The 25,587-nt window shown below is 50.5% G+C and overlaps 1 protein-coding gene across 3 annotated transcripts in view; it reads left to right on the forward strand.

Annotated features, from left to right (window-relative positions):
• The window catches only part of SLC13A4 (solute carrier family 13 member 4), a 44,314-nt gene that overhangs the window by 3,267 nt on the left and 15,460 nt on the right, over positions 1–25,587 (forward strand). For all 3 annotated transcript variants that reach the window (XM_040471871.1, XM_040471872.1, XM_040471873.1), the window contains 7 exons: positions 2,727–2,855; positions 16,732–16,868; positions 18,842–19,014; positions 19,423–19,477; positions 22,192–22,231; positions 23,005–23,082; positions 25,009–25,193. In XM_040471871.1, the coding sequence (XP_040327805.1) occupies positions 2,727–2,855; positions 16,732–16,868; positions 18,842–19,014; positions 19,423–19,477; positions 22,192–22,231; positions 23,005–23,082; positions 25,009–25,193 (797 nt within the window). The remainder of the gene's footprint in view (positions 1–2,726; positions 2,856–16,731; positions 16,869–18,841; positions 19,015–19,422; positions 19,478–22,191; positions 22,232–23,004; positions 23,083–25,008; positions 25,194–25,587) is intronic.

Here is a 25,587-nt window from a genome sequence, read left to right on the forward strand (position 1 = left end):
ATAAATTAGCCCCACTTCAGTGTCCCTGGTGGGATAAAAGTTACACCCAAGCCCCAGCTTAATTGCAGAAAGGCGTCACAGCCATCTATGACGGCAAAGAAGACCTCAAGCCCCTTCCAGTGAAGTCTGAATGGCACATCACTGAGGTGACCGGACAGCATGGAAAAGGAACAGATGCACACATCAGTTGGTAGCAGAGTCAGGAAACTTCCAATGTGGGTAAAGCCACTTTTGAGCTTTTGAGCTTCCTCCTTTATTTATAAAAGGCAGCAAAACAGAGCTGGCAACACTCTCCTTTAAAGGCACTGCCTGCATACTCATCCGCCCCTACATACCTGCTGACTAGCGGCAGTGATAAGGGACCTAGGGTTTCCAGAATATTCTCTCCGATAGATAAGAGAAACCTGATAGCCAACAGAGGAACCCAGTTCAGTTCAACCAATATTAATTGAGCCACCTGCCAGACCTTGGCCAGATGTGGGGTCCCAGGAGTCCTATAATCAAACCTTACAAGATTTTGGGGGTTATTAAATATAAGCTTACCCATTGAACTTTGAGAAGGTTCAGAAGGAGCAAAAGGAAGTTTATGTAAATTCCATGGGTGAAGTGGGCAAGAAATATGGAAAGGCCAAATGGAGGCCCTCTCTTGGCCATTCTTCTGCTCTAAGGAAAGTTCAGGAAAAAAGGATGATGGTAGGTTATCCTGTTCTTTATAATGCTGGATGAAGGGGCGCCTGGGTGGCTCAGTCGGTTAAGCATCTGACTCTTGATTTCAGCTCAGGTCTTGATCTCAGGGCGGTGGGTTTGGGCTCTGTGCTGGGCGTGGAGCCTACTTAAAAAAAAAAAATCCTGGATGAAAGTGGTTTGCTGACTTCCTCCAAGCCAACCCATCCTAATTCCTTAATTTACCTTGGCTTACCCAAATCTTCCTAATTCAAACTAAAATGATGCCTGGTAGAGAGTTTTTTCTCTATCATTCTTTCTCTTGGTCTGTCACCCCTTCCCACTGCAGCGCCTTCCCTCCCTAACTTAATTTGTGGCTCTGTTATGACAAGAAAAACCGAAAGTTCTCAGTGAGGGACAGATATTCTGTCCCATCGTTAGGGCCCCCTTTATCTTCAGCTGAGTTACGGGAGACCTGCCATTCTGTTTCTCAGAAAAGAGATGGAAATAAGTGGGCCCAAGTAGGGTAAAGGGCTTCTTTGGGTAGTTTTGTTTCTGCAACAAAGTTGGTATTTCTCTAAATTGCATTATTTTCCAATGGCGCCTTCCCCCCCCCCCCACCCCCCTTACTGGTTCTGTTGTCTTATCAGTGACTTCCAAAAGTTTTAACTTCTCTCTGATCTTTTGGCCCCAGAGGAAATCTCAGTGGGAGCTACAGTCAACAATTATTGGGCCCTGTTCCCATTTCTCAAACCCCAAGGCAGTAATCCATGCATATCAGGAGGGAGCAAGGTTCCATTCTTCCAAGCTGGGTTAATCACTCCTGACGCCCCTCACTGATCATGGCGACCTTTTGTAACTTTTGTGCAAGAGTTTGAGGAGGCTTGTTCTGAACCCAAGGGAGAGATAAACAGAACAAGATTTGTCAGGTTTGTTGATCACCAGCCAGCCTCAGGGTAGGTCAGACCTGAGCCCAGATGGTTTAGAACTACGTATAAATTGAGGAACCCACAGCCAGCTTGCACCTTCTATACAGTGGCCCTCCAAGTCTGTTGTTAGGGCCCTTGGATAGTGACGTCTCCCAAGAGTAAGCCAGCGACCTTTCTCAGCACCATTAATCAGAATCATCCCGAGCAACTAGAATTACTAAAGGCTGAGGTTAAGGAGGGCTGATTGTTGATAACAATGTTGTGCCTTTTTATTCCGTGCACACCAGTGTGGTATAGCCAGCAAAGGGAGGAGGCTGGGGAAAACTCTCGTAAATTTCCAGCCCTTCCCTTCCAGGTAGACAGCACTTTTTATCCCCTATGTCCCATGGATGTCTCCCTGGGCATCAGGCAGGTGGAATGAAGTCCCAGGGCAATGAGAACCAGATAATGGTAAGGGCGATGGTTCTCACCCCGGGACAAATTTCCCCACTCCCACCCGGAGGGATATTTAGTAATGTCTAAAGACATTGGTTGTCACGATGGGGAGGTGCTACTGACATCTAGTGGGTATAGGCCAGGGATGCTAAACATCTTAATGCACAGGACAGCCCCAACAGCAAGGAATTACCCAGCCCCAAAGAGGGCCAGTCTCAGAGCTCACATCTGAATTGGTTACACAAATCGATCCCTACTTTCAACTATGCCGAGAACATCTGCGCCCCGTCAACTCGACACCAAAATATCATGCTCCGTGTTAAAGCTATGAACTCCAACTTGAGAGCGGATGATCTCGGGTCTGAGCACCGCAGTTAATTGGGGTCCCCGCCCTGCACAGTTTCAAGAACAAGCAGAGCTGGGACATGGTCAGTCTGGTGGCCATCCTGCTGCAAACCACGTGCCAGGCACCGGTCCCCCCCCAAGGAGCAGCCATTACTTCACATGCCAAAGCGTGGGCCCCGCCACGTGTCCACCAGAGGCCAGCTTTGCACACACACACCCCCCCCCACCCAGGGCTGTGTCCTCGTGCCCATCTTTGATTCTCGGTACCAGCTGCCTCTGCCCCTGGGTCTCGTTTGTATTCTCAGGGGCCATGGCTGTCCCTGTGGCTAACCGCCCACTCCCCTTCCCTTCCAGGAGGCCGCATGTGCTTATGTGTTGATCGTGACTGCTGTGTACTGGGTGTCTGAGGCGGTGCCCCTCGGAGCTGCAGCCCTGGTGCCTGCCTTCCTTTACCCGTTCTTCGGAGTCCTCCGATCCAGTGAGGTGAGACCGCTTGTGGCCCAGCCCCCTGCTCGGGTCGCCGCCGGGCCAGTGAAAGTGGGCTCAGGGCGAAAGGAGAGCCACAAAGGACTTGAGGAGGGGGCTTTTTTTCACCCTCTGGTACACTCTCTTAGCACTAAGCCTTTGCACCTGCTACTCCAGGTTCCTCGCCCATGGCCTTCGTCTCCTTCAAACTGTCTCTTTCAGGAAGCCTTACTTGATCAGTCACATCCAATTGCTCCTACAGTCTGAAACCCTCTAGGAACTGTGGGATTGGTACATGCAAGTAACCTGGGGTTGACCTTTGTCAGTCTTTGGTATGCCCACTTAAAGCATAAGCACTCAAAGGCAGGAATCAGTGTCCCAGGTCTTTGGAACCTTATTATAAACCTGAGCCCATATACGGTAGGTGCTCAATAAATGTTTGTTGACAAAGAAACTTACCATGTTTTCCTGAGTCCTGACAATGCTTTCATCTACTTCCCTTCAAAAGAAAGAAAGAAAGAAAGAAAGAAAGAAAGAAAGAAAGAAAGAAAGAAAATTTGATTCCTTCTTCCCCAACTCAAGATTACTGCGTATTCTTTCCTTGACTGCTATCTACCTAGAACCTGCCTTCTCTGTCCACTCTTTCTCTCTATGGCCTTCTTAAAAGCTCAAACAGAAATTGTCAATATCAAGCCCAGGTTGTGGTCAGCTTTCAGGGCACTCACTCACACCTACCACAAGTGGGAAAGAAGAAACACACAACCAGAAGCCAGAAGCAACAGGAAAGATGGTCCTCATTCAGTAATACCTGGTCTATCTAGACTCTTGTCATAGCACCTGGTCTCTGATTTGAGTTCCCAGTAAAGATTGAAAGGCAGAGACTAAGGACAGAGGCACAGAAGAAAGATGAAAAGGAATTCATGTCTGCTGGTCGGTCTACTAGGAACCAGGAACTATACTGGAAGGAATATATCGGTTATGCAGCACCCCTGAGATCTCTCTACAAGTGGGTGTTAATATTCCCACTCTACAGATGAGGAAAGAGGCTCGGTGAGTTAAGACACTCACTCAAGATCACAAGGTAGGAAGTAGCAGAACTGGATTTAAACTCTCATCTATTAGGTTAAAAGTCTATATTCTTGCTTGCTATGCCAGAAGGAAGATGTTCCATAAAGTAGCTTTGTGGTGAGTTATTACTAAGAACGCTGCATCTCCTTTCCTGTGTGATGTGAGGAAGAAATAATGAAGCTGGGCCTATGGGATGCCTTAACCATGAAAAACAGAACTTTTTTGAAAGTCCAAGGCTAGAATTCGGCGACCCTGTAACTGTTGTACTTGACTTCATCTGAATAGGTTGTCTTTCTACCAGATGGACTCAACTGGCCAGTTGTTTGTTTGTTTGTTTGTTTGTTTGTTTGTTTGTGTTTGGGGTGTTTTGGGTTTTGGTTTTGGTTGTTTCTTTGTTTTATTCTGTATCGTTTCAGTTTTGAGGTGAGAGGGTTAGTGGCAATGAGTAGCCGTAGTAGCTTTACGTGTTCCAAAGAGGATAGGATCCCCTAATCATCAGCAGTGCTTTTATCCCTGGAGATGGGTAGAACACCAACATCCTGGGACCCATATAAAAGCTAGCCTGTGACCCAAATCATCAGGGGTTGCTCCAATGTGTCCCCTTCCTTTGTGGAAAAGAGAATAGGTCGTTTGGTCTGTGTGCATGCCTAAAAGAACAACCAACCTTAATGTTTATGTATTTTTGAGAGAGAGACACAGAGTGTGAGCAGGGGAGGGGCAGACACACACACACACACACACACACACACACACACACACACACACAGATTCTGAATCAGGCTCCAGGTTCCGAGCTGTCAGCACAGGGCCCAACCCGGGGCTCAAACTCACAAACTGCAAGATGGTGACCTGAGCTAAAGTCGGACGCTCAACCGACTGAGCCACCCAGGTACCCCAGGAACAACCAACCTTAAATACGACTTTTCTGAAGAAAAGTGCCTAAGCTTATTCTGCACGTTTCTCTTTAAAAGGGAGAAGCCAGGGGCGCCTGGGTGGCGCAGTTGGTTGAGCGTCCGACTTCAGCCAGGTCACGATCTCGCGGTCCGTGAGTTCGAGCCCCGCGTCGGGCTCTGGGCTGATGGCTCGGAGCCTGGAGCCTGTTTCCGATTCTGTGTCTCCCTCTCTCTCTGCCCCTCCCGCGTTCATGCTCTTTCTCTGTCTATCCCAAAAATAATAAACGTTAAAAAAATAAATAAATAAAAAAATAATAATAAAAGGGAGAAGCCAAAAGCCAATGAGTCAGGGAATGAAAACAGAAGGCAGAGAAAAGAGTGACGTTGTAGAAAAAATTGAACTTTAACATTCAGAGTGAGCTAACTATTAATTAAAAGATTTCTATCTTTGTATTTCAGGGCGAGCAGCCTCAAAGCCAACAGCTTGCTTTAGCCTTGAAGTAGATGGTGTCCCTATTTCTCCAAGGGCTGCCCGAAGCAGGAAGCCTCAAAGATGTTGCTAGGCAACCGGTCGTCCAAGGGCCCGCCCCTTGGCACAGCCAGGCAGGCCAGACCTATGAGGCTGTTGAGTCAGTGGTTTGAAGGATAACTCGACTTTGTGAGGAGAAAAGCAAGACTGTCTGGCGAAGGATTAGGCATTGTCATGGCTGGGGCTAGAGATGGAAAACCCTGGGGGAGCCACAGGGCAAGTCTTAGCATTTGAGGTGAAAGATCCTACCCCATCTGTCTGATAAAGTGGCAATGGCTGGCGATGATATTTAACAGTTGGGTTACAGGAAGCGGCTTAAGCCAGACAGAGTCTGTTGGGCTGGCTTTTTCAACTCAGATCAGAGGAAAATGCCGCTAAGCGGGGGACATGGCTTATGACCCTTTGTGAGTCACCTAACTTTGCAGATAGAGACCTATTCCAAACACCTAATCCACAACCAGCAGCCACACCCCTCCGCCAGCATGCGCCCTGGCTCCCCGGGAAGAGGCAGGCTGGGGATCTTCAGGAGTCCCCTCTGCAGACAAATCACCTACTTGTCCCTCCCCAAGCCCACTTGTGCTTGCCTAGCCCCTTGCCTTGACTCAGTCCTCTCCAATTCCCTCCATCTTTAAAACCCTGCCCAATCACCCTCTACAGTGAAGCCTTTCCAAAGACCTCAGCTCCAAGTGTAGCTTTTTGCCCTTGGAGCCTGTGTGATGTCTTTATCCTTTAAATGGTACATCAGATACACCTGATATGAACTTACCATTGACATGTCCTCTCTCCACGAAGATTCGCAGCCCCTAGGATTGGTGGTGTCTATGGCCTGGATGCAGTGTGGTCTATACTTGCTCTGACCCTCGGTTAATGGTTCTTAGTTGCAAGGTCTCTTGCTGGTGTGGCAACAGTGTCCCCTTCACCTGAAGGAAGGCATGTGGATAGGATCAGTATGACTCTGGGACCATGGCTTTTGTCCCTCATGTCATTCACTCAACATTCAGAAAAATTATTTCTGAGTTCTCTGTCTACCATGTGCGATGTGGGATGTTACGGGTACCCTGAAGGTGACAAAAATGAAACACATAATTTCTGCCCTCTTGAATGTCGCGCCTGATGCTTCTGAGTTTCCTACTGTCCTCTTGGATGTAGGCATACAAATGGTTAACTTGCATGATGATGATTTATTGGTCAGCAGGTGTTAAGAGTTTGTGGGGTGCAAAACTCAGACTTCCGTCTCTCAGTCTTGCTGAAAAGAGATAGAAAAATGATAGAAATGGCTCCTGACCTTGAGAAGTTTCTATTCGAACAGAGAGAAGGCACAAACCAAATTGGAAAACACTGAAGACCCGTGCGATAATGCCTCGTTTGCTGGCCTTGCAGAGGCTTCACACAATCCCCCGAGAGGGAATGTTCTAGATAAATGAAATTTACTCCACCAAGTGCCCAACCTTTCTATTGACCACTTTTTGACTGAGGCCTTTTCTAGAAGGCTTTATCATTTCCGTAGCCTTTTAAACAGAAGCTGTTGAATACAAATTAACTTTTTCTTTGGAACCTTCAAATTTTCTAGGGGAAAAAAAATTTTTCTCAATCAAAGGAGCCAGTGTGGGCTGGATGATAACACAGTTGGGTAACTTGAGTGCTGGCTGAACAGCTGAACCCAAAGAATCTTGAGTAACATAATGGCAGCGGACCGGAGAGAGAGCTCAAATGGAAATATAAAAGGCACGTTATCAGATCTGCCAATGACTCCAAGCTGTATGGGCCAACTCATGTACGATGACAAAATCAATGTTGACAGGATGAGACAATGGCCTGGAACTGACAGAATGAAGTTTAATAGGGATAAACGTTAACAGTTTGTGTGACAAGGACCCTTGGCTTTTAGTTGAGTACAGATTCAGTACGAATCATCTGTCCACTGGGGTTGCCAAAATTTTGAGCATTTACCATATGCTGGGCGCTATGGGAGGTCCTCTACATGCACTGCATCACTTAATCCTCTGTAAAGTGGCTATTATTTTTATCTTCACAGAGGAGTTCAGAAATTGAAGTTCAGAGAGGTTGAGTAACTTGCTAAGGAGCAGAGCCAGGACTCGAACCCAGGAGTGTTTATGATCCCAGAACTTGCTCTCTTGACCACTGGCCAACACATACTGAAACCTGCTGAATGAATACACATATGGGTCCAGAGCATCAGATTCTAGATAAGGAGCTCATGCGGTGGTGGGTAGCCCAGATGTCAAAAATCTAGAATGTGAGTCACATGAGGAAAGAGAAGGCTCCAGAGAGATGTGATTTCTGGCTTCTGCAGCTCAACGCACTAGGCTCAAAGGGTCAAACCAGTCCAAAGAGTCCAAGCACCATAAGAGAGACCCACCCTGTCTGAGGGAAGGTGCTGAAATGGGCTGCCACGCGGTATCTAGGCGTTCCCGCCCCTGGGAATGCAAGCCAGGTGACCACGTCGGCGACATTAGAGGTAGATTGGGAGAGGGGTTGGGTTCACAGCGCCCTTTGACTCTGAGATTCTACGATCTTCTTGTTAGCATCCTGCCACTACTTTAGAGCTCAGTCCTGGATTTGAGGTTTGTTCTTTATTTTACCTCCATCGTGACTCTCACTTCTATCATTATATCTGCCATGGAAATCCTCTAAGCCCTTCTAATGTGTTGCCGTAGCCCAGGAAAGTACCGGGGTCGATCAACCTAGCTAGGATTTACTGTTTCTAGGAGGATGGGAGCAAGAGGGCCCTCTGGGGCACTAAAAGGCAGGGTTTGAATGATCAGGCTTGGTACAGCCTCCGGAGTGCCCAGGGCCAGGAACTACTTCCAGTAGAGATGACACCTGCTTTCTACCTCTCCCCTTCCCAACACACACACTCACAGTCACCCTCTGCTGTCTCCGTGGCCCTGCACCGCAGGGCCCCATTTCACATTCTGGCTCCTGCCAGGGCGGGAGAGACAGCAAGGCAGCTCCAGCTGGGAAAACAAAAGGGCCTCTGCAGCCACCTGACACTTGAGTTCAATGTCATGAATCTGCTTCCCTGTTTGTTCCTGATCTTTCTGACCTGCCAGATTCCTGACCGTCACCTAGACCCTGGCTCTCTTTGTTTGTTTAAACCGGGGGTGGGGGTGCATTTCCTATACCATTCTCCTCTCTGCCTTTCTGGCCTCTGCTCGCGAGGGAAGCTGACCCCGCGTCCACGCAGGCCTGTGGGGATGTAAGCTGAGCATCGGGGCCCAGCCACCTGCCTGAACCCCAGCTACCCGTCACCCACAGCCATCCAGACACAGGCCAGTGCTGAGTCTCTACACCCACACCTTAGGTGGAGCCTGGAACCACGAACCTACAGATGCTGCAGCCTTTCAAGGCCAAGTTAATGTTTCTGTGGGAAGAGCTACTCCCTACATGTGAGCCAGCCCCTTTGCCTCTGCAGTCAGAACCCAGTCCCCTGCCTTGGTTTCCTCCACTGGGGGCAGTTCAGAAGGTCCCAGAGAAGAAACTGGGGGTGCTTTATGAGTCGGCATCGCCAGGAGCTAAGCCAACCTCTGGGCCAGGTCAACACTCCTCGGAATCTCCCCGCTTTAGACTTCCCTAGGGTAGGGTTTGCAAAGAATGTTTTTCTAGCAACAAGACCTTTTCTTTAAACCACATCTTAGGAGACTCAGTACATAAAACAGATGGAAGAGGAAATCCTACTCAAATTGGGCACGGAGGCCCAGAGCCCTGGTTGCTTGGGTCCTTCTTCCCACAAGCCTCCTGAAATTTCAGAGGCAGTGAGCGTGGTTTGTAAACCTCCGTCCTTGGGGAGTGCAATTAGGTGATTAGGAGGGTGTTGGAGCCCACACAGACTTACCCAGCAGAAACAGCATTCTTTTCCCCAGGGAAAGGCCAGGAGTCGGCCACGCTGGATTTGGCTGCATCGCTGGGGCAGTGGCTGGAATAAAGAAGCGAGGGCTCCGGCTCTGGCTGGGGGCTCAGTTCAGTGCGGAGGGGGCGCAGACCCAGGCGTGCCCTCCGGGGAGTCTAAAAGATTTCACTGCAAAATCGTTCAGATGTCCAAAAGAGCCTCAAAAGAAGTCCATTGCCAGAGAGGCCACCACTAGTCTCCCGAAAGGTGGCCACCTTCCGGGACCACTTGTAGAGCTACCCCCAGCTGACCCCCAGAGCGCTGATGGTCCGCATTTCTGGGGCACCCTGCCTGTGCCACGGGGGGGGGGGGGGGGCTCATCAGACGCAGTCACACCCACCACACCTCCTGCTGTCTCTGCTGCCGCCGTGAGCAAGGAGAGGAAAGGGTCAGGATCCAAGCTGGGAGTAGGGGAGAACGGAGTTTGTGAGTCCAGTTTTGTCACTAACCAGTCCCGGCCAACTCTCCTAACGTCCGCAAACTGCCATTTACTCACCTGAAAACGAGGGGAATAGAAATAGCGACCTCACAGGGAGCTCTGAGGATTTTCGACGCTCTCTTGCCGCAAGTGCCCCCACAGCGCCCCCCGGCGGGAAGGCAGGAAGGATGGGCCGCTCTGGGGCCTCCCCTCCAGGGGATGGCCCCAGGGAGGCAGGCCCACCTTCCTCGGGAGAAGGGCACCCAGCTGAGGCTGCTGAACCGAGTTCCCTCCTCCAAAGTCTAGGAATAGAGCCACGCACACCCTTCCCCTTTATAAAAACTGTTTGAAACATTTTTTAAAGCTTATTTATTTATTTTGGGAAAGAGAGAGAGAGAGCACATGAGTGGGGGGAGGGGCAGAGAGCGAGGATCCCCAAGCACACACTCAGCGTGGAGCCCACAGCAGGGCTGGATCTCACGAACCGTGAGGTCATGACCTGAGCCGAAATCCAGAGCCAGACGCTTAACCGACTGAGCCACCCAGGCGCCCCTACGGAAACTATTTCAAACATTTAAAACCTAACATATCTAGAGATCAGTAAAGAATTCTGTGCTCCAAGAAAGCGATATTTCAAGAGCTCATCCCTAAGGGATCTCACCTGCAACTCACTAACAATTAACTAGTTAGTTAAAGACCAACACCCGGCAGATCCCCGAGCCTCTCCATCCAGCCCGGGTCAGGACACTCTTTCCATGTGCTTCCACTTCACTTAGAAAATTTGGAGGAACCTTTGGTTCCGTATTCAGGCACGCCCTTGCTCCTTATTTCATTTCTTTCTCTTATTTCCTCATTTGGACGTGCTGATACATCTGGCATAACCCTCAATCTTATTTGAAGCTTTTTATCTTTGTTTTACCTCTTTAATAATAATAATAATAATAATGGACATTTATTGAGCACTTCCTATATGCCAGGCACCCAGGCACTGTTCTAAGACCCCGCCTGCATGAGCTTCCTTAAGGCCACGTCATGACGGCTTCAGTGACCTGGGTGTCGTTACCGTCGCCACTGAAAATGCTGGGGTGCCAGGGTCACAGGGGTTCAGTAGCTTGCCCAGGAGTCTACAGCTCATCTGCAGGGAAAGCAACCATTTATTTATTTTTTTTTTTTTTAATTTTTTTTTTCAACGTTTATTTACTTTTGGGACAGAGAGAGACAGAGCATGAACGGGGGCGGGGCAGAGAGAGAGGGAGACACAGAATCGGAAACAGGCTCCAGGCTCCGAGCCACCAGCCCAGAGCCCGACGCGGGGCTCGAACTCCCGGACCGCGAGATCGTGACCTGGCTGAAGTCGGACGCTCAACCGACTGCGCCACCCAGGCGCCCCGAAAGCAACCATTTAAACCCACCTAGTCTGATCTCCGTTTCCAAGCAGCCTCCTTGAGCTCCCCTCTTCTAAAACACAGACCAGGAGCACCTCTGCTCTCTGAGCTCAGGGATCCAGCTGCGGAAAAACCGCAGAGCAGAAAAGGCAATTAAACCCCCACCGCAAACATCGCAGAAAGCGAGCACTCGACCCAGGGGAGCCGTGCTCGGTTTAGGATCCTGTTTCTCTTTGCAAATAATCCCGACAAGCTTCACAAGCTTCGTTATCTAGTTTCCCAACTCGGAGAATATTAGTCCCAGAGATTAGGTGGTGGGGAGAGGAATGCCCACAGCAAGCATAAGTAAGCAACGCAGCAGCTTAGCAAACAATGGAAATAACCCTCAGGAATCTTGGAACCCTGGTGTTCCTTGCGGGTTCTGAATAGCTAAGATTTTATTATTGAAAAAAAAAAAAATCTGTGGGCTAGACAGCTAACAAACACCGCCATCGGATGGAATTTTAATTTGTAAAAGTGGGAAGAAGGCAGCCTTGTGCCTGGGCCCGTTCCTGTGCTCATGGCCTCAGAGCAGGTCAGTCTTTGTGTGGCTTACTTAGCGACAGGAAGAGCTGCTAGAAATCCTGGTTGTCAATGTGGGGGGCCCTCCTGGCTGATTTGCATCTGTCACTTACTCTACAACAGCTTTACAAAAGCTAGGGAATCCCGTAATCTTTTTGTTTGGTTTTGGGTTTTTTTAGATGAGTAAATGAAGCCCAGAGAGGTTGAATAACTTACCTGGGGTCACACAGCTGAGTTCTGGCTGACCCTGGAGCCCTCAGATCCCGCTAACGCTGGGCCCGGGGCTTACATTGGCCCAGGCCTCGCTATTCGGGGCCAGCTTCAGGACCGTGACTATGAATGGAGACGGAAACGTGCGCCTGCCCACGCCATCAGGGAGACCAAGAAAACTCCCCTAGAGTTGAATTAGATGCCCGGTGTCCAACAGGCCCACCCCGAGTGTAGTAGTTTTGGATTCAGACGGATATGGACTGATATCCAGACGCTGCCCCTCATGCTGTGACCTTGGAAGACTTCCCGAACCTCTCTGCGTCCGCCTCCTCACCTGCAAAGGGAGGTAGGAAGGGTACCTGCCTACTAGGACCCCTGTAGAGCTAACATGGGAAAGTGAGTGCAAAGTGCCAAACTCCCTGCTTGTAGAGGGCACTCTGTGTGTTGGTTCCTTTCTTCTTCCCTTCGAGAGGAACCCAGAGAAAGGGGCCCCGCCTGTCCTGTAGGCTCTGCGCTCCTAAAAGGCCATCGCACACTGAGATGCTATTATGATGCGTAGCAAAGAGGCAGAAAATGAAAATGTTGCCAGCCAGTCCCCTGCGAGAGTAAACCTGGTGGCCCTGACTTTGTATTTATTTTTTAATGTTTATTTATTTACTTTGAGCGAGAGTGCGAGTCGGGGAGGGGCAGAGAGAGACTCCCAAGCAGGCTCCGTACTGCCCGCGCAGAGCCCAACTCAGGGCTTGATCTCAGGAACCATGAGATCATGACCTGGGCCGAAACCCAGGGTAGGATACTTAACTGACACAGCCACCCAGGTGCCCCAGCGCTGAATTTTTAAAGGCTTTGCAGGGGGCCTCGAGTGGGGGGACCATGGAGGGGGCCAGTGGAAGGATCGTGACCCAGGACTACTGTCTCCTGTCTTCTGTGGGTTTCCCTCCTCGGCAGACAGAGTTAAAGAAAAGACGGGTTCTGCCCCAGAACTGCCTCCTAGCTCCTGGGAAGGTCAGGGTGCCATGAGAAAGGTCGTAGGTAACATCCCCCCCCCCCCCCAACTCGCCCCCACTTCCAGCCATGCCCTCAGGCATCCTCGCAGTTCTTCCACCTCCCGCTAGGGGGCAGCGTCTTCGACTATGCTCACACAGCCCAGAGGCCGACCTGCCAGCCCCAGAGGGGACTGTGCCCTAGAGTCACCAGCCAAGCAGAGCAGGGAGCCTTCTCTGCCCTCAGGAAGCTTTAGTAACAGTGCCATCTGAGGATTGGGTTTGGGAACAAGAACCAGATTAAGCAGGGGCGCCTGGGTGGCTCAGTCAGTTAAGCATCCGACTTCGGCTCAGGCCATGATCTCACGGTTTGTGGGTTCGAGACCCACATCGGGGTCTGTGCTGACAGCTCAGAGCCTGGAGCCTGCCTCAGACCGCGTCTCCCTCTCTCTCTGCTCCTCCCCCATTCACGCCCTGCCTCTCTCTCTCTCTCTCTCTCAAAAATAAATAAAAATTAAAAAAAAAAAAAGAATTAGATTAAGCAGAAGTGGAGGGCTCCTCCAGGAAATGGTCACGTAGAGGGCCAATGGCCCTTCTCCTCCCACACAAACCTCATCAGTGGCACACAGGGACATCTCCGTGGGGGAAAAGGTGGGGGGTGGGGAGAGAAATGGAACCTACTGCTTTATTTTGGCTTTTATGTTGTCAAAGTGTTAACAGAGTTTAAAATCTAATAATAATGGGGTGCCTGGGTGGCTGAGTCGGTTGAGCGTGGGACTTTGGTTCAGGTCACGATCTCCCGGTTTGTGAGTTCGAGCCCTGCCTCTGTGCCGACAGCTCAGAGCCTGGAGCCTGCTTCGGATTCTGTGTCTCCCTCTCTCTCTGCCACTCCCCCACATACACTCTGTCTCTCTCTCTCTAACATTAAATAAATGTTAACAAAGAAAAGAAAAAGAAAAATCAAATAATACTGAAAAACTCATCATGCAAAACCAGCAGCTGCGTTCCCCACCCCTCCCTTACTATACCCTCTCCCCCAAGTCCCACCTCCCCCTCATCCAGGGTTTCATCTTTGATAACTGCTTCTTCTGGGGCACTGTACTCTTTTTTTTTTTTTTTTTTTTGTAACGTTTATTTATTTTTGAGACAGAGAGCATGAGCAGGGGAGGGGCAGAGAGAGAGGGAGACACAGAACCTGAAGCAGGCTCCAGGCTCTGAGCTGTCAGAGCCCAACAACGCGGGGCTCGAACTCGTCAACCGCGAGATCATGACCTGAGCCGAAGTCGGACGATCAACCGACTGCACCACCCAGACACCCCGAACTGAATACTATTCTTACTCGATAATCTTATATTAACTCTTGAGTTATCGCTTGTAGACGTTATTAGATGCCTTCTGATTACAGCAGATGAGGATTGTGTCCTCTTACAACCCCCTTCTCCTCCCTCCAGCCTCCCAGTATAAATACATCACGGGTTTTGTTAACTCAATTAGCAAAGTTTAACCGCATGATTATGCAAATATTCCTTATTTCCAACACCACGTATTTTAACTATATTTGCGTTTCCTGCAGTCTTTATTTTTCCTGCAATTAGAAATGTTCTCGTTTTCCCGCTTTAAAGAGGGTTCCTAAATTAGAAGTTAAACTTTCTGTATGTTTTCCTCTGTTTCTGCCATGGCTTCCTGTTGGGAACGATTCTCCTGCACGTGATAAATATTTCCCGAGCATTTGCTTTTCTACCTTGGTCTGCTAGGTGTTAAGAGATACGGGAAGAAACATGGTCCTTGACCATTCTGCAGCCCAAAATTTAGTTGAGAGACAAGAGAGGTACACAGGGAAAAAAAAAAACAAACAAAACAGTGCAAGCATGTTGCCCTGCATGCTGTGTGGTGGGTGAAATTAACGGTGCCCACAGGGAATGTTCTGGAGTCAGAGGCTAGAGTCCCAAGGAAAGTTTTCTTTCACAAGGAAGGCCCGAACCGGGCTTTGAAGTCAGGTTGTAAAGCAGAGTCGAGAAGTACCAAGTAAGGAAATCCATGAAGGGTTGGTCTGTGGACCCTAAACACAGGAAGCATCTTAACAGGGCCCGGTCTCCACTTCCTCATCACGAAGGGGCAGGAAGAAGTTCATTACTGGTACTCGGCTGTGGAAGAGAAAATCCCTATTCTTAGGAAATACAGGCTGAGGTATTTAGGGGAAAAGGCTAAAATATATGCAACTTGCCCTCAAATGGTTCAGGAAGAAAAAAACACGTAGACGGTGTGTTGGTATTCCTTATGTTTTTGGGTTTTTTTTACTGTTTATTTATTTTTGAGAAAGAGAGACAGAGTGCGAGCAGGGGAAGGGCAGAGAGAGAGGGAGACACAGAATCTGAAGCAGGCTCCAGGCTCTGAGCCCATCATGGGGCTCAAACTCACGAACTATGAGACCATGACCTGAGCCAAAGTCGGACGGTTAACCCACCGAGCCACACAGGTGCCCCAGGTATTCCTTGTACTGTATCATTTCGGAGCTTTGCAACTTTGGGCTTATTTAGAGTTATTTAAAGTTTTAAAAAATTTTAGAGAATTTTTAAAGATTTAAGGCAAGCTATAAAGATACCCTCAAGAACTCTAACCTAAGGAAATTATCATATTTATGTAAGGTTAATGATGTAAGCAGAAAATTTTTCTTTGCTCCATTTGTAGTTGAAACAAAAGGAATTAACCGAAATATTTAATAAAGGGAAATTGGCCAAATTGTGTGGTGCATTATGCTTCTATTAAGATTAATTTTTCCAACAAATTGAGGTTAAATGAGATAATGATCCGGGTATGATGTCAATGGGGAGAAAAGCAGAATATAAAGCTATACATACTGTGTAAATCCAATTATGTATCTTTATAGACCCAAATTGAGGGAAATATACCAAAGTAATAACAGTAGTAGGATCAAGGGTAATTTCACCTTTAAATTTTTCTATATTTTGAAGTTTCCCAGAATAAGCATGTATTAATTTTCTAATTAAAACAAATGAACATAGGGGGGCCTGGGTGGCTCAGCTGGTTGAGCGTCCGACTCTTGATTTTGACTTGGGTCATGATCTCACAGGTGAGGCTGAGCCCCACGTGGGAGCCTGCTTGGGCTTCTCTGTCTCCTCTCTCTCTACCCCTCCTCTGCTGGCATGCATGTGCTCTCTCTCTCTCTCTCTCTCTCTCTAAATGAATAAAATAACTTTTTTAAAAAAAATTTTTTTAACGTTTATTTATTTTTGAGACAGAGAGAGACAGAGCATGAATGGGGGAGGGGCAGAGAGAGAGGGAGACACAGAATGGGAAGCAGGCTCCAGGCTCTGAGCCATCAGCCCAGAGCCCGACGCGGGGCTCGAACTCACAGACCGTGAGATCGTGACCTGAGCTGAAGTCGGCCGCTTAACCGACTGAGCCACCCAGGCGCCCCTAAAAGAACTTTTAAAAAAAGAAAAATGAACACAATTTTCTAAAAAGCTACAGAAAAAAAAAAAGAGATCGGGGATAAGCCCAGAGTTATTTTAACAATTTTTTAAGGCTTAAGATAAAATTATACGTGTGTGTTTATTCTTTGAAATGATATCATAATTAAAGACAGAGTGTTTTAATATTTTTTAAGCATGCAGAAGAATATCTACCTTATTGGGTGACTGGCCAGATTAACTGAAACAATCTTTGTAAACTACTTAGAACAGTGCCTGCCCGAGGTAGTATGTTATGCATGTATATAGAATATATGTATGTGGGTATATATGAGATATATATGTATCTATTTTTTATATATACAGTCTCAAACAGTCAGCTGTTTTAACAATCGTCACCTCCCTCCTTGCGTGCCAGCCTCTGGTTGAGAATGGGTTGCGATGGGTACGGCCCGGTCCTCTGGGCCCTGGCGGGGGAGGGGCTGACCTGTGCCGCCTTCCCCCAGGTGGCCGCCGAATACTTCAAGAACACCACGCTGCTGCTGGTGGGTGTCATCTGCGTGGCAGCTGCCGTGGAGAAGTGGAACCTGCACAAACGCATTGCTCTGCGCATGGTCATGATGGCTGGAGCCAAGCCGGGCATGTAAGCGGTCCTTGGGGTGCCGGGCCATAGCGCTTCCCCCAGCAGCCAGGGGCCACCTGGACAGTGGTCCTGGGCCACAGGGGGACGTCCGGCTCGGGTTGGTTTTCTACTAATGGGGAGGGGATGATGTCAGGGCTGCTGGGCTCCTACCTCACTCTCCAGCGAGAGGGCCCTTGATCATAGACTAGAGATTTGAGTGTGTGACTTTGGTGTCATTTATTATCACAGTCTAAAGAATTTATCTGAGTAATCTAGACCGTAAGGGCAGCAGGTTACAAAACACAAGGGGCCCATGAGGTAAAACAAGATGGACCAACGTACATTGTTTCTCAACCTTTCTCTGGTATAACAAGGAACAGGCTGGACGACGAAATGGGTGTCTTCTCCTTTGTCATTGAAGGAGACACGGAGGTTTCCTCCCATCCACCCTGAGGCTTTGTTATCACTGGTTCAGCCCACAGCTTAGATATGTTGCATCTGACCTGGCGTCTGTGATCACAACACGTGCCCTCGACTGTGCCCTCTTCTCTGTGGTCAGGAACACCCATAGAGAGATTCCCAACCTTGGGGGATATGTAAGAAAGTCAGGATTGACAGTTTTGTGTTAACCTCACCTCTGCTCCGTTGAAGAGCCTGACCCTTCTCCCTTTGGAATGTGGGTCTCACCTCCTTCTATTTACAACTTTCTCATGACGTGTTTTTGTAAGCTGCCTGGACTCCATGGGAGTCCAATGGAGCATAAATAAATAACATGGTATCAGTTTTCAACATTGGTCATTTAGACGAATACAGGTTATGCCTAAAAGGATGTTCCTGTATCCCACTTAACTACAGCTTAATTTAAGTTAATTTGCCACTTGGCTCAGCGATAACCTTGTACCCCACACTCAACCTCCTAGGCACACAATGGCACTTACACGTCACGTGGGGACTCTGGAGCTCTTTAAAACCTCCATGTACTCAAACTCAAGGTCAAACTCAAGAATGCCTATCCCATCGCATTTCCACTCTTCTTTATTTAACTCATCCCCCCACATGTTTCCACCCCCGGTAGTGCTCTTTGCTTGCTGGTGGGGGTCCCGGGCAGGCAAACTCACACCATCAGCCTAAACAAAAAAACACCACCAGGACTTTGGCCCACCTGACGTAATCCACTCGATAAATGTGCTGTCCCCAAATCGTGCAGAGTCAGTGATCCCACCTAAAGCAATAAACACGGATAGTCTTTGTTGTTGCCTTGTCTTACGGAAGTGAGAACCCTGTCTGTTCCAACACACATGGTTAGGTTTTCAACGTCCAAGAGAAATCACTTGAGAGTTCTTTTTGTTAGTGTTTTCCTCCAAGGGTTGACTCTTCATGACACCAGCTGAAAAAGTGAACGCAGTGATACGGGACACTTGGGTGACCCGGGGGGCTGTGCTTTCAGCAGGTTGACAGTGGGGCAAGCGGTGAGCGGAACTGTGGGCTCCACACGTCAATCTCTACTTGGTCACTAATAAGTATGGTGACTTGGCTGCAGAGCATAGAATGTAATGGTACCCGTAGAAGTGCTGGCTGCAAGGGCAAAAAAAGAATTCCTTTAGGCACCAAAAAAGCCCATACGTCATCACCAAGCTAATGGCTGCAGAGTTGGCCAATCAGTAAGTCCATGCCCTGTGACCCTACTACCAAGGCTAGTCTCTGCTCACGGAGGGGCTTTTTCTAGCTGAGGCCATTGGCCCGTGGCGTGTGGTTTATTCCTTCAACAAATACTCATTTAATGCTTGCTCTGTGCCAAGCCCTGGGAGTACAGAGTTGAAGGCATGACATAAAAATCGGACCTTCTGGACACACGCTACCCCCACCCCGCCCCGTTCTCCAGCCAGCACCGTCGGGTTCGTAGGAGGCCCCAAAGGAGCCCCGCGAGTGAGCGGGGGGGCCCCTGGGAGATGGCCGTGCTGTAGACGCTGTGCCCCGGCCGCCCTGCCTTCCAGGTTGCTGCTCTGCTTCATGTGCTGCACCATGCTGCTCTCCATGTGGCTCTCCAACACGTCCACCACCGCCATGGTGATGCCCATCGTGGAGGCCGTGCTGCAGGAGCTGGTCAGTGCCGAGGAGGAGCAGCTCGTGGCGGGCAACTCCAGCGCCGAAGAGGCCGAGCCCATCAGTACAGTTTGCTGGAGTTCACCTCCCCTTCGCCCTCATACCCTCCTCTTGTGACGCGGCCCGGCTCAGCGCGGCTCCCCAGGCTCCCTCATCTATGCCCCTCCCCTGCCCTCTATCCCAGACCAGCCCTTGTAACCCGTGACCCTGCTTCCCTGGCTCTTCCTCCCCCTCCTACATCAGCCACCACCTGCCCCTTTCCCCCGAACACTCCACGGTTATGACCACCCCTCTCCCCCCACCCCCCCGGGCCTGTGTGTCTCCACAGCCCACCATGCTTTCAGGCGGAGGGAGGGCAGTCCTCGTGCAGGATACGCCCTGGTTTCCCCATTCAGCCCCAGTCCGGAAGCCCTGCCCTACACGCTCAGCTCTAGCGTCCACATCTCACGTCTGCTTTCCTTTGATACCGTAGGTCTCGATGTAAACAACAGTCAACCCTCCCTGGAACTCATCTTTGTCAATGAAGAGTGAGTATGGCTGCCCTCCTCCCAGACAGAGCCTTGCCGGGTCTATTCCGGGGGTCGGGAAAGCTGGGCCCTGAGCCCATGAACAGCTCTTTTAGATGCCAGGCTCACATCTCGACACTTCCCTCTGTCCTGATTTCCTCTCCCTCCTCGGAACCACTTGCCAAGATCCTGAGGGCAACCCCCTCAACCACAAGGAGTTGCAGTGATGAGGGATGATACAGAAAGACTGACTAGTCTGATTGTCCACACAGCTACCAAGTAGAACTTCTTTTTTTTTTCTTTTAATGTTTATTTTTGAGAGAGAGAGAGAGACAGAGCACAAATGGGGGAGGGGGGAGGGGAGAGGGAGAGGGAGACCTAGAAGCCGAAGCAGGCTCCAGGCTCCGAACTGTCAGCTCAGAGCCCGACATGGGGCTCGAACCCACGAACCGCGAGATCATGACCTGAGCCGAAGTCGGACGCTTAACCAACGGAGCCACCCAGGCGCCCCTACCAGGTAGAATTTCATCTGAATTGGTGTCCTTCGGAGAGTAATACATTTCATTAATGGGAAACATCCACATAATGAATGTCACTGAAGATTCTCAGAGGATCACCAAGTATCTTATAGATACTAGAGGTGGTCTTACTAGACTTGGCCTTGTCAGGTATGACACGGAAAGATGAGGTGACAGGTAGTGGGCTTGACAGTGGGGAGAGAGCCATGTGAGGATGGAGAGAAGCTAAAAAAGGAGAACTACACCCCCCAAACATTCACGTGAGGCAGATCCATCAACGGCTCATTTCATTTGGAGATTTTATATCAGACCGTTGTCCTCGAGGGTCGCTGCGGAGTATCGCCTCTAAAAGTTGGACGTGTAGCGAAACTGAGTTTTGTAGTTTGGTGACTTCATGGGCCGTGAGAACTGGCACTGACTGAAACCAGCACATGTGAGGGGAGGGCGCAGAAGGGTGGGGACTAGCTCTGCTCCCACCCCCCACCAGGCCTGCAGGGTCAGAGGTCAGAGTGCGTGGGGAGAGACTCCTCTTTGGCCTTTCCTCCTCCCACTGTCTGGGCCCCCGCCCCTCCCTCTGCTGCTTCCGACTTCTCCAGGGGTCCATACCATCTCTGAGACTTGGGCCCTGGCTCCCTCACTTGGCCTGGCCGGGTGCCCACCTTCAGCATCCCTACAGTGTCCCCTTGAGGTGACCTCTGCCGAGCCCCAGGCCTGATGGCGGTGGTGAGGTGCTCCCGGATGACCCCCCCACCCCCCACCCCCTGGTTCTGTGCTCTGCCGCTTTACTCCCCCCCAGAGCCCCTTTGTTCCGGGGTTGCCTCTGCCTCTTGGGTGGGGCCTCTTCAAGAAGGCTCCCGCCCTGCCACCTTCTGAGTGCGTGACCCGTGACAAGAGAGACTCGGCATCATGCCCTGCCTCTGTTCTTCTCCAGACCTGAATACATGTCCCCAGACTCTGAAGCAAAGAGCTCAAGTTGTCCCTAGAACTCCCTCAGCAGACTGCTGGTGGGGGCCAGGCCATTTGTGGGGTGAGGATGGCCATCTTCCACGGTGGCCGGCACCTTCCAGGCTGTCTGAGGGGCTCCAGGCCTGCCCTCCTCACCCGATTGGAGAAGTTGGGAGGGGAAACATCATAACACGCTACTCCTCCCAGGCCAACAACCCTCTCCAAAGAATGCTTCCCTCCAAACCCTGCTCAACTCCTCACCCTCCCTTGAGGTAGCCTGGTCAGGGGTGATGGCCACAGGGCTCCAGTCCTGCACTCGTGTCCAACACCTGTCTTCACAGAGCGCTCACGGCACCCGTTGCCTTCAGAACTAAAACAAACCCGGGTGCCTGGCCGGCTCAGTTGGTTCAGCGTCCAACTTCGGCTCAGGTCGCGATCTCTGGGCCCGCGAGTTCGAGCCCCGCATGGGGCTCTGTGCTGACAGCGCGGAGCCTGGAGCCTGCTTCGGATTCTGTGACTCCCTCTCTCTCTGCTCCTCCCCCACTCATGCTCTATCTCTCTCTGTCTCTCAAAAATAAATAAATGTTTAAAAAAAAATTAAAAAAAAAAAAAAAAAAGAACTAAAACCGAAGCATGCATTTAGCGCTGAGCGTAAGGCAGGAGTGCTGTTGTTAAGTTCCCACCTCCCTCTGTACTCAAGGCCAAGGCTGGGTGGGGGATCCCCGGGCATGGAAGAGGCTCAGCACACACAGGAGCAGCTGTGTCAGAAATTCCCCGCACCCCCCCCCCACCCAACCTCTTGCTCACCTCAGCTTCTCACCGCGTGCAGGCCCTCCCTGCTCCTGCAGCCTCAGGGAAGCACGTGGCAAATGTCTCCTTCGAGCCGGTGACCTTCACGAGTCAGCCAGTGAGAATGTGGTTGGGGGGCGGGGGGCCCAGGCGCTCCAGGCAGACAGAGACCGGCCCACCTGTCTGCTCTATAAATGCAGGGACCAGCGATCCGTGGCGACAACGTCAGGAGGACTGACGTCCGTATTTAAGGGCCAGCCCCCCAAATGCACAACGCGCTAGTGAGTAGTGTTAGTACTGCTGTGTCCCCATGAATCCCGGCAGCGTCTCCGGGAGGCTAGGAAGACCGGCGTGAGGTTAGTCTCTCTGCAGCCTAGGAAACCGGACCCCAGAGCAGTCACGACGCGGAACACCAAGGTGGGGCGGGGAAGGGCATGAGGTCTGGTCCACTGTTGTGTTCCCGTTTCCTTTGCTTTGTTCCAGCACGTCGACTGCAGACTTCACTTCTCTGATGCAGGACAAGGTAAGGCTTTGGGTGTTTTCCGTGCTCTAAGATCACTTGGAGGTCCCTCGAGCGGACTCAGGGACAGAGACGGCCTGGAACCCAGCAGCACCGCTGGTGTGAGAACAGAGAGGTGCTCGCGCCAGCCCAGACGTGAGAGGGGCTGGACGGGCTCCTGCCAAGGGCCTGGGTACCTCTGAACCCCGGTCGCGAGAGGGCTTAGCCTTTCATCAAGTGCACGGTGGCCTTTTTCGCGGGAACCCGACCGTCGGCCCTCCGGGAACCACAGATTCACCCTCGGGATTCCTTGCACTGGGGAGTCCGCGCAAAAACTATCAAAAGGGTCACATTCACGGAGGAGAGCCGAGTTTACGGCCTCGCTCCTCCCCCGGAGCTGGTTGTACGTCTTCGTACGGCAGCCCAAATTTTGATGCCCACACTGTGGACTTTGTTGTGGTGGGATTTTTGTTTTTCATCTCCTTCGCGTTAAAGAAAAATGAAGGATTCATCGTTAGCTAATGAAGTTCCAGAAAGCCGGGCTCTCCTGCAAGGACACAGCCGTGCTCTGCCCAGTTTCAAAAGCCTGTGCAAATGGGCGGCTCGATACCAGGCTGGATGGGGAGGTGCGGGCTGGAGGCACAGTGGGGCGGCCCCCTGCTGCGCATTCTCCCCCGGTTTCCGGTTTCCCATTTCCACTTGGCGCAGGCGTGGGGTGCCCATGGGGGCGACTACGTGGTCCCTCTGAGGGCCACCACGTCGTCTTCCTGACAGTGTGATGGTCTTTGTCGCTGCAGAACCTGAATGGGGTGCCCCCAATCACCAACCCTGTCAAAATGGCAAGCCCCCAGGGCAAGAAGCAGCACCGATCCCAGGTAATAGAACTCACCCCCCCCCCCCCCCCCCCGCCCGGACCCTGTTTCCTACAGGGAAGGCCTTGAGCTTCCGAAGGGGCGTTGGCCTTCAAGGTATGAGGGCGTCAGGGCCGTGAGCTGCCACCAAGCCCTCCAGCCACATGCATGTCTGGCCTGCACGTGCCACGGGGATAAAACATCTAACTCACTGTTGATTTCAGCAAGCCATTCTACCATCTGAGCCCCTGTTTTTTCTTCAACCATAATATCTGGAAGTTGGGGCGCCTGGGTGGTTCAGTTGGTCTGACTTTGGTTCAGGTCATGATCTCACGGTCCGTGAGTCCAAGCCCCGCGTTGGGCTCGGCGCTAACAGCTCAGAGCCTGGAGCCTGCTTGGGATTCTGTGTCTCCCTCTCTCTCTGCCCCTCCCCTGCTTGTGCTCGCACACTCTCTCTCGCTCTCTCCCGCTTTCAAAAAATAAACATTAAAAAAAATTTTTTTAACTGGGGGTTTGACCAGATCAGAGGTGTTCAAGCTGTTTCTCATAAGTGCTTCAGGAAAAACGCAAATATTTTACTGATTCTGAGATTGTAAGAAAACTTTCTGTGCAAATGAGGATCCTCCTGCTACTTACTATTCCACTGAAAGAAAACGCAGAAACAAGATAGATACTGAAGCTGGTATAAAATTGCAGCTACCACTTAAAACCCTTGATTTCAAATCTTTGTGTCCATCCAGATAATCTCAATTCCTTAACGTCCATCACGGTCATAAATAACCATCACCATTTATGAAACGCTTTTTATGTACCAAGCACGTGCGAAGCATTCTCTCCCCGGTCTTGGCTCGGTGAGGTACCAGTCTGGAACTCCATTTCTGCAGATGACGCAAGGACATCACATCATGTGCCCCAGGCCTTAGAACTAGTAGGGAGAGGAGCATCGCAATTCAAATCCAAGCCCCACCCCCACCCCGCCCCGACCACACGTGTGTACTTTTAGTTACAAAATAGATGTACGCTGATGAAATGCTACATCATATTTTATGTATTGGAGGTCCGTGAAAATGTTCATTAGTAGGAAGGATCATGGAAAACCACTGGACCAGAGAATCTATGAGGTCTCTTCCAGCTTTGATAATGAATCTTTCAGGAAGGTTAGGGAGGGTCCAGACTGGCCTGGGCTCTCCTACGAGGTAGGGCTTTGAGAAAGATGGCCTCTTCGCCATGGTTTTCCCAGGATCTGGCCTGCTGGCCTTGGTCTCATGAAGACTCAGTGAGGGGAGACCAGGCCTGGGGGAGCAGAGGGCACTTGCTTCTTTATCTACACTTGAGACCAGAGGTCAGCAACCTCTGACCCTGAAAGGCCACCATCTGGGCCAAACAGGACCTGAGAGAAGACAGAAGGCCGGCCTTATACGCAAGCAGAGGAGGGGCGTGGGGAGGCAAAACCAAGAGGCGAAAAGGAGAAAAGCATGAGGAAGGGAGGAGAGAGTCATACACTGGATTCCCCCTGCAACCTAAGCGTTACTTCTCAGTCCTCTCGGGGTCAGGACTGTCACTCCAGCTCTGGATAGAACAACCACCTTCCATGTGTTATTCACACAGAGAGCGGAGAGCAACCAGTTTTGCTGGAGTTCAAGTGAGAAACAGAACACGCTGTTACTAACAACAAAAGTAATAATAGCTTAGCATTCGTTGAATGCCAGGAAATGTTCTAAGTGCTTTACGTACGTTACTTCACTTACTCTTTATAACAATCTTGTGGAGAAAATAAGATCTTCATTCTACAGAAGAATATGCAGCCCAGCGGGGCTGCCCCAGTTGGTAAACGGTAGAACTAGGATTGGGATTTGTCTTTCCACTGCGCCATGATGCCCCTATTTTCATGACTTGTGTGGGGGACAGCCCGCGCTGGGTTGGAGGCACTGACTAATTTTCCTCCAATAGGAAAAGCCACTAGTCCTGATTCCTGGGCCCAGGAACCAGGAGCTCAACAGAAAGTACAAGTCCCAGCGTGACCAGATGATCTGCAAGTGCCTGTCTCTGAGCATATCTTACGCTGCTACCATTGGGGGCCTGACCACCATTATTGGTACCTCCACCAGCCTCATTTTCTTGGAACACTTCAACAAGTAAGTAACTCACCTGGTCAACAAATATCTACTTGACACCCACTACGTGTCAGGAATGGAACTGGGTGCTAAGGATAGGGCAGAAAATGGGCCTAGAGTAGCTTCCATACCAAGAGGGAAAAGAGACATCGAGCATGACAGTTCAGTGGGACTGGAGAGGGGCAGGGTTCTGCTGGGAGAGCCCACGGGGGCCACCCAGTCTACAGGGAGAGCAGGCCTCCCCAAAGACACAGCCTTGGAAGCGAGACCCGAGGCTCAGTGGGAGTACAATGGATGAAGAGAGGTTTTCCAAAGAAAGCGGTGAGTGGCAGGACTGAGGCGAGAGAAAAGAGCCCATAAAAGAAAATGGCAGAGGGCAAAAGGTGGAAATGCAGATTGCAAAGGGCCTCTTGAG

The sequence above is a fragment of the Herpailurus yagouaroundi genome, unplaced genomic scaffold (assembly GCF_014898765.1).
Source record: "Herpailurus yagouaroundi ecotype Mexico unplaced genomic scaffold, PumYag 100, whole genome shotgun sequence".
Taxonomy (NCBI): Eukaryota; Metazoa; Chordata; class Mammalia; order Carnivora; family Felidae; genus Herpailurus; species Herpailurus yagouaroundi.